The sequence below is a fragment of the Antrostomus carolinensis genome, unplaced genomic scaffold (assembly GCF_000700745.2).
Source record: "Antrostomus carolinensis isolate BGI_N321 unplaced genomic scaffold, ASM70074v2 scaffold16199, whole genome shotgun sequence".
Taxonomy (NCBI): domain Eukaryota; kingdom Metazoa; phylum Chordata; class Aves; order Caprimulgiformes; family Caprimulgidae; genus Antrostomus; species Antrostomus carolinensis.
In genome coordinates this window covers 1-11,285 of record NW_010336625.1, presented here as the reverse complement: position 1 = coordinate 11,285, position 11,285 = coordinate 1, and the positions used below count along the sequence as shown (strand labels likewise).

General features: G+C 43.1%; 1 protein-coding gene across 2 annotated transcripts in view; it reads left to right on the top strand.

Annotated features, from left to right (window-relative positions):
* FLCN (folliculin) overlaps positions 1-8,814 on the top strand; it is a 10,066-nt gene extending 1,252 nt beyond the window's left edge. The window contains exons 2-11 of one of the 2 annotated variants that reach the window (XM_010174940.2): positions 86-232; positions 900-1,121; positions 1,618-1,778; positions 2,543-2,634; positions 3,367-3,557; positions 4,054-4,167; positions 4,521-4,644; positions 5,559-5,690; positions 7,260-7,365; positions 8,150-8,814. In XM_010174940.2, coding sequence (XP_010173242.1) covers positions 86-232; positions 900-1,121; positions 1,618-1,778; positions 2,543-2,634; positions 3,367-3,557; positions 4,054-4,167; positions 4,521-4,644; positions 5,559-5,690; positions 7,260-7,365; positions 8,150-8,351 — 1,491 coding nt within the window. In that variant the 3' untranslated portion in view covers positions 8,352-8,814. Of the gene's footprint in view, positions 1-85; positions 239-818; positions 1,122-1,617; positions 1,779-2,542; positions 2,635-3,366; positions 3,558-4,053; positions 4,168-4,520; positions 4,645-5,558; positions 5,691-7,259; positions 7,366-8,149 lie in introns of both variants that reach the window. The other variant, XM_029086720.1, reaches the window with a different exon arrangement.
* The last annotated feature ends 2,471 nt before the right edge of the window (positions 8,815-11,285 follow it).

The following is an 11,285-nucleotide window of genomic DNA, read 5'->3' as shown; positions in this document are numbered from 1 at the left end:
ATTTTGAAGGGACTATGCAGAGGCCTTTGGAAGCCTTAGCTAACCACATGCTTATTTATGGCTGGATTTGCTTTTCTGTCTTCAGGGTTGCCGCTCTCTTGCAGGAGGACATCCTGGATATGTCAGCCACGACAAAGAAACTTCCATCAAGTACGTCAGTCACCAGCACCCAAACCACCCCCAGCTGTTCAGCATCGTGCGCCAGGCCTGCGTTCGCAGTCTGAGCTGTGAGGTAACTGTCACGGAGTACAGGGAGAAAACCTGGTGTTATTTCACATCCAAGATAGTGCTTTGCTGATCCTGGCTGCTCTGTGCAGCCTGAAACAGGGAGGGAATGGAGGCAGAAAGACAGACACACAAGTCTGTTCATCCCAGGATTGGTAGGAATTTTTAAAGTTCATCTTTGATAACCTCAAGGGTTCCTTTGTGTTGCCTTGTGAGACCAAGAATTTCCCTTTCTTATTTTTGCTCCTCTGTCATTATTGTTTTTCTTTGTAAAATAAACTGGTTTTATAAAAACATTGGAGCTGTTGTTTAGTGCCAAGAAATATTTGATCTTTGTAGACCATTAAGATTCAGCTTCTCATAGAAGTGAAGGGAGAACCTTACAGATTAATGAGCATTTCTGTGTCAGGATCAGCAAAATCCCTTGTGGATTTTCAACAGTATCTTGGTTGAATACAGCTGAATTCTTAAAATACAGTTAAATTGAAGGGTTTGTAGTGTTTGTTGGATAACTCTGGAGGTCTGTTTGACCACATGTTCTGGACAGTACCCTAAAAAAGGCTTATTTTATTCACCAAGTGTGTGTTAAAGAGCAGGAAGCTTTGTTCAGTTTATTACCATTTCAGCTGTGTGACGTGCTTGACTACTTTGGTGTATGTGTTCCTCCCCTTCAGGTCTGCCCAGGACGTGAAGGCCCTATTTTTTTCGGAGATGAACAGCATGGTTTTGTGTTCAGCCACACCTTCTTTATCAAAGACAGCCTGGCTCGAGGTTTCCAGCGCTGGTACAGCATCATCACTATCATGATGGACCGGATTTACCTCATCAACTCCTGGCCTTTCTTGTTGGGAAAAATCAGAGGCATCATTGATGAGCTTCAGGGCAAAGCACTTAAGGTAGGTCAGTGCACGGAGTCTGTTTGACTCAGTGTTAGTAAAACATGATGATAGCTGATTTACAGCTGAGGCAAAAAGCTGATCCAGCTCATTGCAGCCCGGGTGGTTGTTAAGGTTGACACAAGGGACGAGAGGTTGGTGCGTATCTGGGGGTGTAGGAGAGAAGGAACAGGGTGCCTCCGTCATTTGAAGATGGTCATCATACACTTTTTACAGACTTAACTGCTAAGACAATAGCTCTGTTAGAAATTTAAGTAACTAAAGTTGTGAAGGACAGTAATTTGGAGCACAAGTGTAACTTAATGATAATTTTAGTCAATCTAAGGACAAGATGTCCCTTCCCTCTCTTTTCCCATAAATTACAACGTATTTTGGATGATTGTGTGTGACACACCCTTTTCACTTTGTTTTGTTTTGTTTGGGCTTTTTTGTCTCAGCTTTATACAAGTATTTTATCTTTTTCAATCTCTTACATTCCCCTTCTTCTATGGTGTAGGTGTTTGAAGCAGAGCAGTATGGGTGCCCTCAGCGTGCCCAGCGGATGAACACAGCCTTCACTCCCTTCCTGCACCAGCGCAATGGCAACGCAGCCCGCTCCTTAACATCGCTGACCAACGATGAAAACCTGTGGGCATGTTTGCATACTTCCTTTGCTTGGTAATGCCACTCGTGTTTCTACCTTCTACAGCTCCTTTGTGAAGAGAGTATTGCTGTATGCTGAAAGAGTTGAAATGTGATTTGAGTGCTTGGGTATTTTTTTTCTTGAGGTAGTGAGTTGGACTTTGCTAAGTAGTCTCTGAATTGGAGGGTGCTAAGCATAGAAGGAGGGCAGCCTGCTGATGCATTTAGGACAAAAAAACCCTATGGTTGCTGTGAAGTAAACCTACTGATGTGGCTGCTCGTGGAAACCATGTTGATCTCGATGGAAAGTATAAATATAAGTATGGAAGAAGGCAAGAAAAGACGCTTCTACCTCCAGCTTGTTGTACCTCGGATTCACACGTGAAGTACGGTGGTTGTTCACCTGGAAGTGCCTGTGTATTGTGATAGGCAGCGTGGGAGGTGGTGCAGTAGTATGTCTGTGGGAGTCCAGTTGCTCCAGTGCCTGACTTGCTCATCAGACTTCCCTGGAAGGATGCCACAGAGAGGGTTGCAACACTGGCATGTGACTTAGATAAGTATATTGCATGAAGTACTTGCAAAATGGTGGGCTTTCTAGTGACTTTGAGTGGCAGCAGTTGTAGGATGTGTTGGTAGTTACCACACCAAGGAAAGCACAGAGATGGGTTGAAAAGAAACAGATTGGTTAATGGTTGGTTTTGGGGTTTTTTTGTTGTGCTCATCACACCAAGTTCTGGATCTTTTTTCACCTAGGAAACAGGCTTAATGGTCACTACTTCTGTTTCTCTCAATGCCTCCAGGCTTTTGAAAGCTTGTGGCAGCCGACTTACAGAGAAGCTTCTGGAGGGAGCACCGACAGAAGACACCCTCGTTCAGATGGAGAAACTTGCAGGTGAGATAGAAGTTTCCAGAGCTGGAAGATGCTCTGAGAATGTTTTCGATGGTAAAACACCAAATCCTTTTGTCAGCATCATCGTGCAGCCATCTCTCTTAGACTTTACCTTAGTGGCAGTCTCTGCAGTAGCTGACGTGCTCTCCCATAATCAGATGACTCTGACAGGAGTAAGAAATCAAGGCCCTTGGCCTCGTAGGCTCTCTGCATGCACACGTGGTGTTTGTTACTTCTGTAGGAGTGTTGCATCATCATGATTATTGTTCTCTCTGGCTGGGTTGGCCCTCCCAATGAAAATCTCTATGGCCAGAAGAATTTGCAGTCACAATGCAGGGGCTTCTTGCTCCTTTTTCTACGGAAATTAAGGGATCATATTTTTTTTCCCTTGCATTGAATTATTTTTATTAATCCATTTAGACTAAAATCTACAAAACCTGCTTCAAAGCTTTGGCCATGACCTTTAAAGCAAGAATAGAGAACTCATAGATGGTCGAAATAGCTGTGTGTCCTGTAAATGAACATTCCTTCTTAGCCCTTCAGTGGTTATTATATATCTGAACTATGAAACTTCGTTAATGCCTCAGGTCTGTCTGTGACACCAGTACTTTCAGTTACTGTGTTGGAACTCTTGTCTCCCCACGTAGAGCCACAATCAATTGGCTGCAGTGTCTGTGGGCACTTCTGAGGCAGTTCCCATGCCTGGAAAGCAGCAGTTTTACATTTTTTTGCTAGACCTGAAAGAAGAGTCAGAAGGCTGGGATGGTTCTGAGGAAGAAGAGAAGCCTTCTTCCCAGCCAGATGTTGTGGAAGGACAGGAGCTATCTAAATGCTCACCTGAAACATCCCTGATGCCAGATTGCAACAGCTGGAATGTAGCTCACAGAAGGTTGTCTGTCTTTCGTTCTCTCAGGCATATGAGACAGGTAAGAGAGGAGCACAGTTATGCCCAGTTCACAAGCCAATAACTTCTTTTCTCCTGATAATGTTTTTTTGAAAAGATATATTTTATTTATATTTTATTTCCTGCAGTTTGCACTTCTTTCCTGGTTCTGTGTTTAACACAGTGCCTACACAGCTGGTAACACGGTGTTAACTGTATCTCTGAGGGCTCTCCCTTCCCCTGAGATCACGAGGCCTCTGGTGATCATTGGTCATGTGGGATGGGATCATATGATTTCTCTCAAATTCTCCACTTTCCTTCTTCCCAAGAGCAGTGACAGTAATTTAATACAGAGCTCATGCAGCGTCTTCAAAGCCAAGTATTATTTGCTTAAAACAAAAGTATTTTGGGGGGGGGGAAATCAGTTCTAAACAAAACAAATGGTTCTGTCCAAAACTGGATATTTCACTAATTTTCATGACCAGTGCTCAGTGTTTTCAGTTGTATTTTTGGTTTTTGTTTTGCTTTTTTTTTCCCAGGTTCTTGGGGCATCAGCATTCCGTATGCTGGCTTGGCATGTTCTGATGGGGAACCAGGTCATCTGGAAAGCTCGAGATGCAGATCTTGTCCAGTCTGCTTTTGACGTGCTACGGGTAGAAACATTTTCCTCTGTTTCCTGGCTGCTTATTTTTACAAACGTTTTTCTAGTAGTCCAGCCTTCATAATGACCTGTCTCTGACATGTAATCTTGTGGAGAATGTGTTCTAAATTACGTGGTTTTGAAAATAAACCAACTAAACAAAAAAACCCTCTACCTTTGGATGCTTGGTTGTCCTCAGCAGCTGCATACTCTTTCAAGCTGAGTAGGATATTTCTGATCCCCCAAATCAGGAGCATCTGCCTGAGCAATTCTCCAAGTCTTGGCTGGCTCTGGAAGTCAGGGAGAAAATTGTACTTTACTGATTCAGCTCCAGTATTTCTCTTGACTTATTTCCTTCTTCTTTAGACCATGCTGCCTGTTGGTTGTGTGCGGATCATCCCCTACAGTGACCAGTATGAAGAGGCATATCGGTGTAACTTCCTAGGGCTTAGCCCACACGTCCAAATCCCATCCCACATATTATCATCTGGTAAGAACCTGTTACAGAACACTCTCCTTTTTCTGTCATCTTAGTTAAAGGACACAGAATCACAGAATATTAGGGATTGGAAGGGACCTCAAAAGATCATCCAGTCCAACCCCCCTGCCAGAGCAGGAACCTAAATGAGATCACACAGGAAGGCGTCCAGGCGGGTCTTGAATGTCTCCAGAGAAGGAGACTCCACACCCTCCCTGGGCAGCCTGTCCCAGGGCTCTGGCACCCTCACTGGAAAGAAGTTTCTTCTCAAGTTTAAGCAGAACCTCCTGTGTTCCAGCTCACACCCATTGCCCCTTGTCCTACCATTAGGCATCACTGAGAAGAGCCTGGCTCCATCCTCCTGACATTTGCCCTTTACATATTTATAAACATTAATGAGGTCACCCCTCAGTCTCCTCTTCTCCAAGCTAAAGAGCCCCAGCTCCCTCAGCCTTTCCTCATAAGGGAGATGTTCCACTCCCTTCATCATCTTGGTGGCTCTGTGCTGGACTCTCTCAAGCAGTTCCCTGTCCTTCCTGAACTGTGGGGCCCAGAAGTGGACACAATATTCCAGATGTGGCCTCACCAGGGCAGAGTAGAGGGGGAGGAGAACCTCTCTTGACCTACTAACCACACCCCAAGTTTTTGGTTTTTTTTTTAATTGTTAAGTATTGGCAGATAGCCTAATAATGTTGCATGAACTAAAACCTTTACCATTTTGCATTTTTTTTCCCCATATACCTGCCTGATTGGTAATTGAAAGGTTCTCACACCTGATCATATTATAGCTGACATTGAGGAAAGATTTATGCTAGGCCAGATATCGTAAGCTGACAGCACTTTGCTTTCTTGCAGCAGGGTGTGTAGCTGTATTTTAGAATCTGGGCTGGTGCAGTTAATGTTCTTTTGGGCTCTTGTCACTCCAGAGTTTGCTGTCCTTGTGGAAGTTCGCACCGCTACCCGGTCCAGCCTCTACCCAACTCTGTTTGATGATGAGCAGTCCCTCAACAAGTATGAGTTTGTTGTCACCAGTGGTAGCCCTGTGGCAGCAGATCGAGGTGGGTGATTTGAAAGCAGAAAGAACCTGTATCACTGCGATTAAAAGAACAACTTGATCTTTTAACTGTTTTTTTATGCTGTTCATGTAAGGAAGTCTGAGTAGAAAGCCAGGTCAGTATAGAACTGGGGTACTGTTGTTTGAGGTGAGGTTTACCAGAGTCTGTGTAATTATAAAGGATTTGCTTTACCTGATCAGCATTTTGCTTATTCATTTTCAGAAATGAGAAACAAATTCTGTAACACGAGTACAGTAGCAATTGTGGGGAAATTCTGTAACCCACAGTGAACATTTTATATCGTAGAATCCTTGTGTGTTTGAGTAAGTCTAACTTATGACCATGACATAACTTATCCCCCATGTTCCACCTGATAGACAAGTATGACTGATGGAGAAATGCCCAGAGGTTTTTTTTCCTCACTCTCTCTCTTTTTTTTAAATATATATTCAAGGACTTGAGTGCTTGTACCTAGGTGTGATTTGAGTCAGGTCCATGTGTCTCGTGTTTTCTGGGAAGTCTTGATTTAGATTAATTGGACTCATTGGCTGTCTCAAAAGACTTGACAGAATGATAATCCTTCCTGCTTTGTCCTCTGAAGATACAGGTGCAACACAAAGCAGAGACTTATTCCCCCTGTAGTGTCCCTCCTGTGCTCCAGCAGCTGTTACAGGTCCCACGTGTATAACTACAGTGGTCTACTTTGCATCCAACTAGTGGCATGTCCAGAATCTTCTGGATGAAAATAGTCACTGAAAGGTCTTTTCTCTGCCATGGGCTGCTTGGAAAATAGCTTCCTAGGGAATTCTGAAAAGTAGTCCAGGAAAGGAATGCCTTGGGTTGCTTGTCCTATTGTTTCTGGGACTGCTCTTAACAGGAAGAACATTAAATCAAGAATAAGTGGAGACTTTGAAATTGAGGGTTTATATTTTTTTTTATATATATATATATATATTGTACAGAGCATTAGGATATTTCATAACTTTGCATTTTTAAATGAATTTTTGATATGAGACTAGAAACAACAAAATCTGAACAATTTACGTTTAAAAGTAGGTCTCAAGAAAACAAAGGCCCCTGAACCTGTGTGCGTGTCCCAGGATCCTGCACAAAATTCCATGTTGCTTCTTGGATCAGACGTTTTTCTAGTGGGGTGATCTTTAGCTCCTCTTCCACGGCAGAGAAATCAAGGCAGGCCATTGGGGGTGTATTTTTCCACCTTGTAGAACAGGCAGGTTTCTTTCTGACTCGAGGAACATTATTATCTGTGAACTAATCAAGCCAAATCCTATGTTGAAATTGGTTGTACTGTTATTAATAGTGCAGCTTTCTGCATATAGAGGAAGCTGCATTAAAGCACTGGAACAAAATATCAGTGAAAATGAGTGCAGGCTGGTGCTCTTGAACAGAGTAACGTGTGTTCCTGTCTGTAATTCCAGCAGGTGTTGAGGCTCAGGTCACAGAATAAATGGACTAGTCCTTGCAAACAATTACTAGCAAAGGTGTGAGTGGGTAACCTACAGCTGGCGTGTCGTCTCCCTCACCCTTTTCCCTCTCTTTCTGATCCTGTAGTTGGCCCTACAATCCTGAACAAGATTGAAGCTGCCCTGACCAACCAGAACCTTTCCGTAGACGTCGTGGATCAGTGCCTTGTTTGCCTGAAGGAGGAATGGATGAAGTAAGTATGACTACATTGCTTTCAGAGAAACAGCTCTGGCACTAATCCTGGAACAGTTACGGCAGAGTAGGACACACCTGTAGTCAGGTAACTTCTGCTGTAGTACTGACAGTAGTTTGCTTTCCTCTTGGGAGCTAAGAATGTCAGAGTTTTTCTCCTCTAGTCCTAACTTTTTGGCTTTCAGCAGTTCATAACCTTTTTGCTTCAGTTCACACATCTGTAGGTTGCCTGCATGACAACACTTGTCTGCCTTATATACATTATGAGGATTAATTATGCAAATACGTATATGCCTGTCACTGTGCGCTATATTCCAGTGCAGGTAACGTGCCAAGCAGATGTCATGATTGTGCCTCAGGCACTACATTTCAAAGGTGCAAGTACTTACAAAGGAAGACCAGACAGTCATGTGAAATAATTCATGGAACGCGATGATTTTGTGAATTTACCTGAAGGCCAGATGGGCACTGGATGTGTCTCCCAGGGAGATTCCCAGTTGTCACAATTAATTGTTTTACTTTCCGCTAGAATGAAAAAATAAACTTGAATTATGCTTATTACTGCTGAAAATGAGTAATCCCCCTAACCCCAACTTTTCTTGTACTCTTCTTCCCTTCCACCTTCTTCATTCAAAGCATGAGGGTACTGTCCATGGGATATTGTTTGAAGCTTTTATTAACATTTAGTTGCAGTAGGTACCAAGAGAAGCTGCAGTTGCTGCTCATTCCCTGTTTGATGAGTACAAACCCGTTGTAATAGTGACAGGAGTTTCTTGTTTCTGCAGTAAAGTGAAGGTCCTCTTTAAGTTCACAAAAGTGGACAGCAGACCCAAGGAGGATACCCAAAAACTGCTGAGCATTCTGGGAGCTGCAGAGGAGGACAATGTCAAGCTTCTCAAGTTTTGGATGACTGGTCTGAGCAAGACATACAAGTCCCACCTGATGTCAACAGTTCGCAGCCCGACGTCCTCAGAGTCCCGGAACTAAAAGGTGCCCAAACCTCACTTGCTGCCTTCAAATAATCGCAGGGAACCCTGGGTTACCACTGCTGAGCCTGCAGCACGTGCATTAGGCGGATAGTGAAACTTCATCACTATTCTTCTGGTCCTCAAACTAACTTGAAGAGTGACTTGAGTCTTTTCTAATTGCTGTGAGACTGGACTAGTAAGTGCTAATAAATAGTGCTGCTGTCTGGCCTGAAACTCAACTCTAAATCTAGACCTCCACACTCAAGACTGAAATACAGCAACACTCAAAGAATCAGCGTGAAATAATTAAAATCCCATACTGTTCTAATTAAGCATTATGATGTGGCAGTAGGCCACAGTTTTAGATTTCTTTGGTGAGACTCAGATACCTGTGACAACATCCATAATTCCTGGGAGTGGGTATAGTTAATCTCTCCAAATCCTGTATAAATCTAAATGGCTGAGAGAACAAGAACCAAAAATAAGTGACACATCACAGGGTATGGATCACGTGTAAATTATTTCAAACCACTTTATGCTTGGATTCAAGAAGAGACTATTTTCTGCTGTAGCATAAGTCAGGATATCCTATTGGAGTCCTGTCACTCCACTTTATTTATTTGTATCTTGAGACAGTTTCAGCATTTGCTTTGGAAATGTTGTCTGGGAGGGAGAATGGTAATGTAAGAAGTCTCAAAATGCAGCCTGCTTGCATTTACCCTCTCTAGAAGGGAAAACACTTGCCTTGATTTGCCTGTGGTTGCAAAAATTTCCAGGTAATGAAGATGATAACCTCGCCAGGATAAGGTTGCTGGTGTTCTGTCTTCAGAAATAGTTTTCTAGCTTCCTCATTAAGTTAAGCAGAAAAGATTCAACTTGTAGGTGCTCCCTTCTTATATAACTCGATAGTAGCCATTTTTGCTTAATAGTTCATGGAAACATTGGTGCATTTTTTTAATTACCTAAACAGATATTACTTGTCTGTTTCTGTTGTGAATTGTTTTTTTTCTAGATCATTGTTGGGAAAACTTGACGTTACCATAGACATTTTTAACAAGCTATAGGCAGGTTTTACCCAGGTGACCTTCTACACTCATTCAAACAAGATTCAAGCTCAGAGGGGATGTTCCAACTTGTCACGAGTTCTGTTCTTATGTATAAAATATGCAGGTTGTTTTTTTTGTCCGGAACATCTGTAAAATGGTGGCAGGCATTAAATCTCATTAAGAGCTATTTTTGTAAAACGGACAAAGTCTGGTTTTGTGTTGATTGTCCATGTGTGTGTGTGTTGGGGTGGTGGAAGCGGTAGTTGATCCACGAGGATCAATTCCTGCATCATAGCCTTGATCTAGTTTACGGAATTTAACAGGTCTTTTCTTCTTAACTTTGTGTATATTTGTTTCTTGTACATATGGAGCAAAAGCTGCTCAGATATATTCATTGAAAATGCTTGACTGGACATAAAACCACATCAGGATATTCAAACAACAAACAGATGCTTTGAAAAAAGGCGTTACTCTGTCGCGCCAAAAACTAACCACTTACTTAATTTCAGGGTTCACAAAAAGGTTTGCGTTTCCCACTTGTCAGTAAGAAAACATGAGACAAAGAGGTGCTCAAGCTCTGTCCACAGGGAAGGAAGCTTTGAATAGTGTATGCATCTTGCTCCCTGTGTGCTAGGTGCTACTCTTGAGGGAAAAACAAAGCCCACTGGCAGTGGGATAATAGTTACAGAAGTTATTAGAAAAGCATGGGCTAGTGAGTCAGAATTTCCAGTACTAGGTCGGTGCTGGCTCCTGTGGCTGCCTTTTGTGTGTTCTCTTCTATTTTTCTATTTGAAAGCTCTTCTGGTCCAATTCAGAGCTGCGTAACACAACAGATTAAGACACTATTTGGCATTTAGACCTTCTCGATTGCTGAACTGTCTTTTATCTTTTAAAGACTAGGTCTCCTAAGCAATCCCTTTTTAAAACCGAGTCTCTATCTTAACAGTTGGTGTGTAAACAGCCATTAGTGAGGCCCATATTTCTGAACAGAGGTGTGGGGTTTTTTTCCTGAAACAGTGTAAGGGTGGTGATCTGGTCAAGCTTGAGGCTTCATCTTCTTTCTTCCTTACGCTTGTGTAAGTGGTGAGTTGTACGCAACGTTGATCTCTCTCGGTCCTGATCTGAAACAGAGTTGTCTCGACAACCAGAGTCTGGATAACATCATTTTTGAGCCAGGGCAAGGAAACGACTAATTTAACACATATAAAATACCCACAGGAAAGAAGGGGGAGGCTTGCTGAAGTCTGTGAACCCCTGAAACCAGCTGTGCTCGCCTGCCAGAACAGATCTATATGTGGGATTAGCAAATGATTGTCAGGGCAAGTTCCCGCAGCTCGCGGATTAGGCCGCTCATTTTGCCGTCAGCAACAGCTGGAATGCGCACGACTTTATTAACAAAAAAAGCATCTAAGTAGACATCTTTCACCACACTGCTTCCCTCTAAACAATGCGCCTTAAAGACAAACTGAGTACTGGTGGGTGACCAGTTGACCATGAGCCAACAATGTGCCCTTGTGGCCAAGAAGGCCAATGGTCTCCTGGGGGACATTGAGAAGAGTGTGACCAGCAGGTCGAGGTAGGTTCTTCTCCCCCTCTACTCTGCCCTGGTGAGGCCACATCTGGAGTATTGTGTCCAGTACTGGGCTCTCCAGTTCAAGAGAAAGAGGGAACTTCTGGAGAGAGTCCAGTGGAGGCTACAAAGATGATTAAGGGGCTGGAGCATCTTTTTTGTGAGGAAAAACTAAGAGTTGGGTCTGTTTAGCCTGAAGAAGATAAGACCTTATAAGAGGGGACCTTATAAATGTTTATCAATACCTAAAGGGCGGGTGTTTAGAGGATGGGTGTTGGTGGTGGCCAGTGAGAGGATAACAGGGAAAAGCTGGAACACAGGAGGTTTCACTTAAACA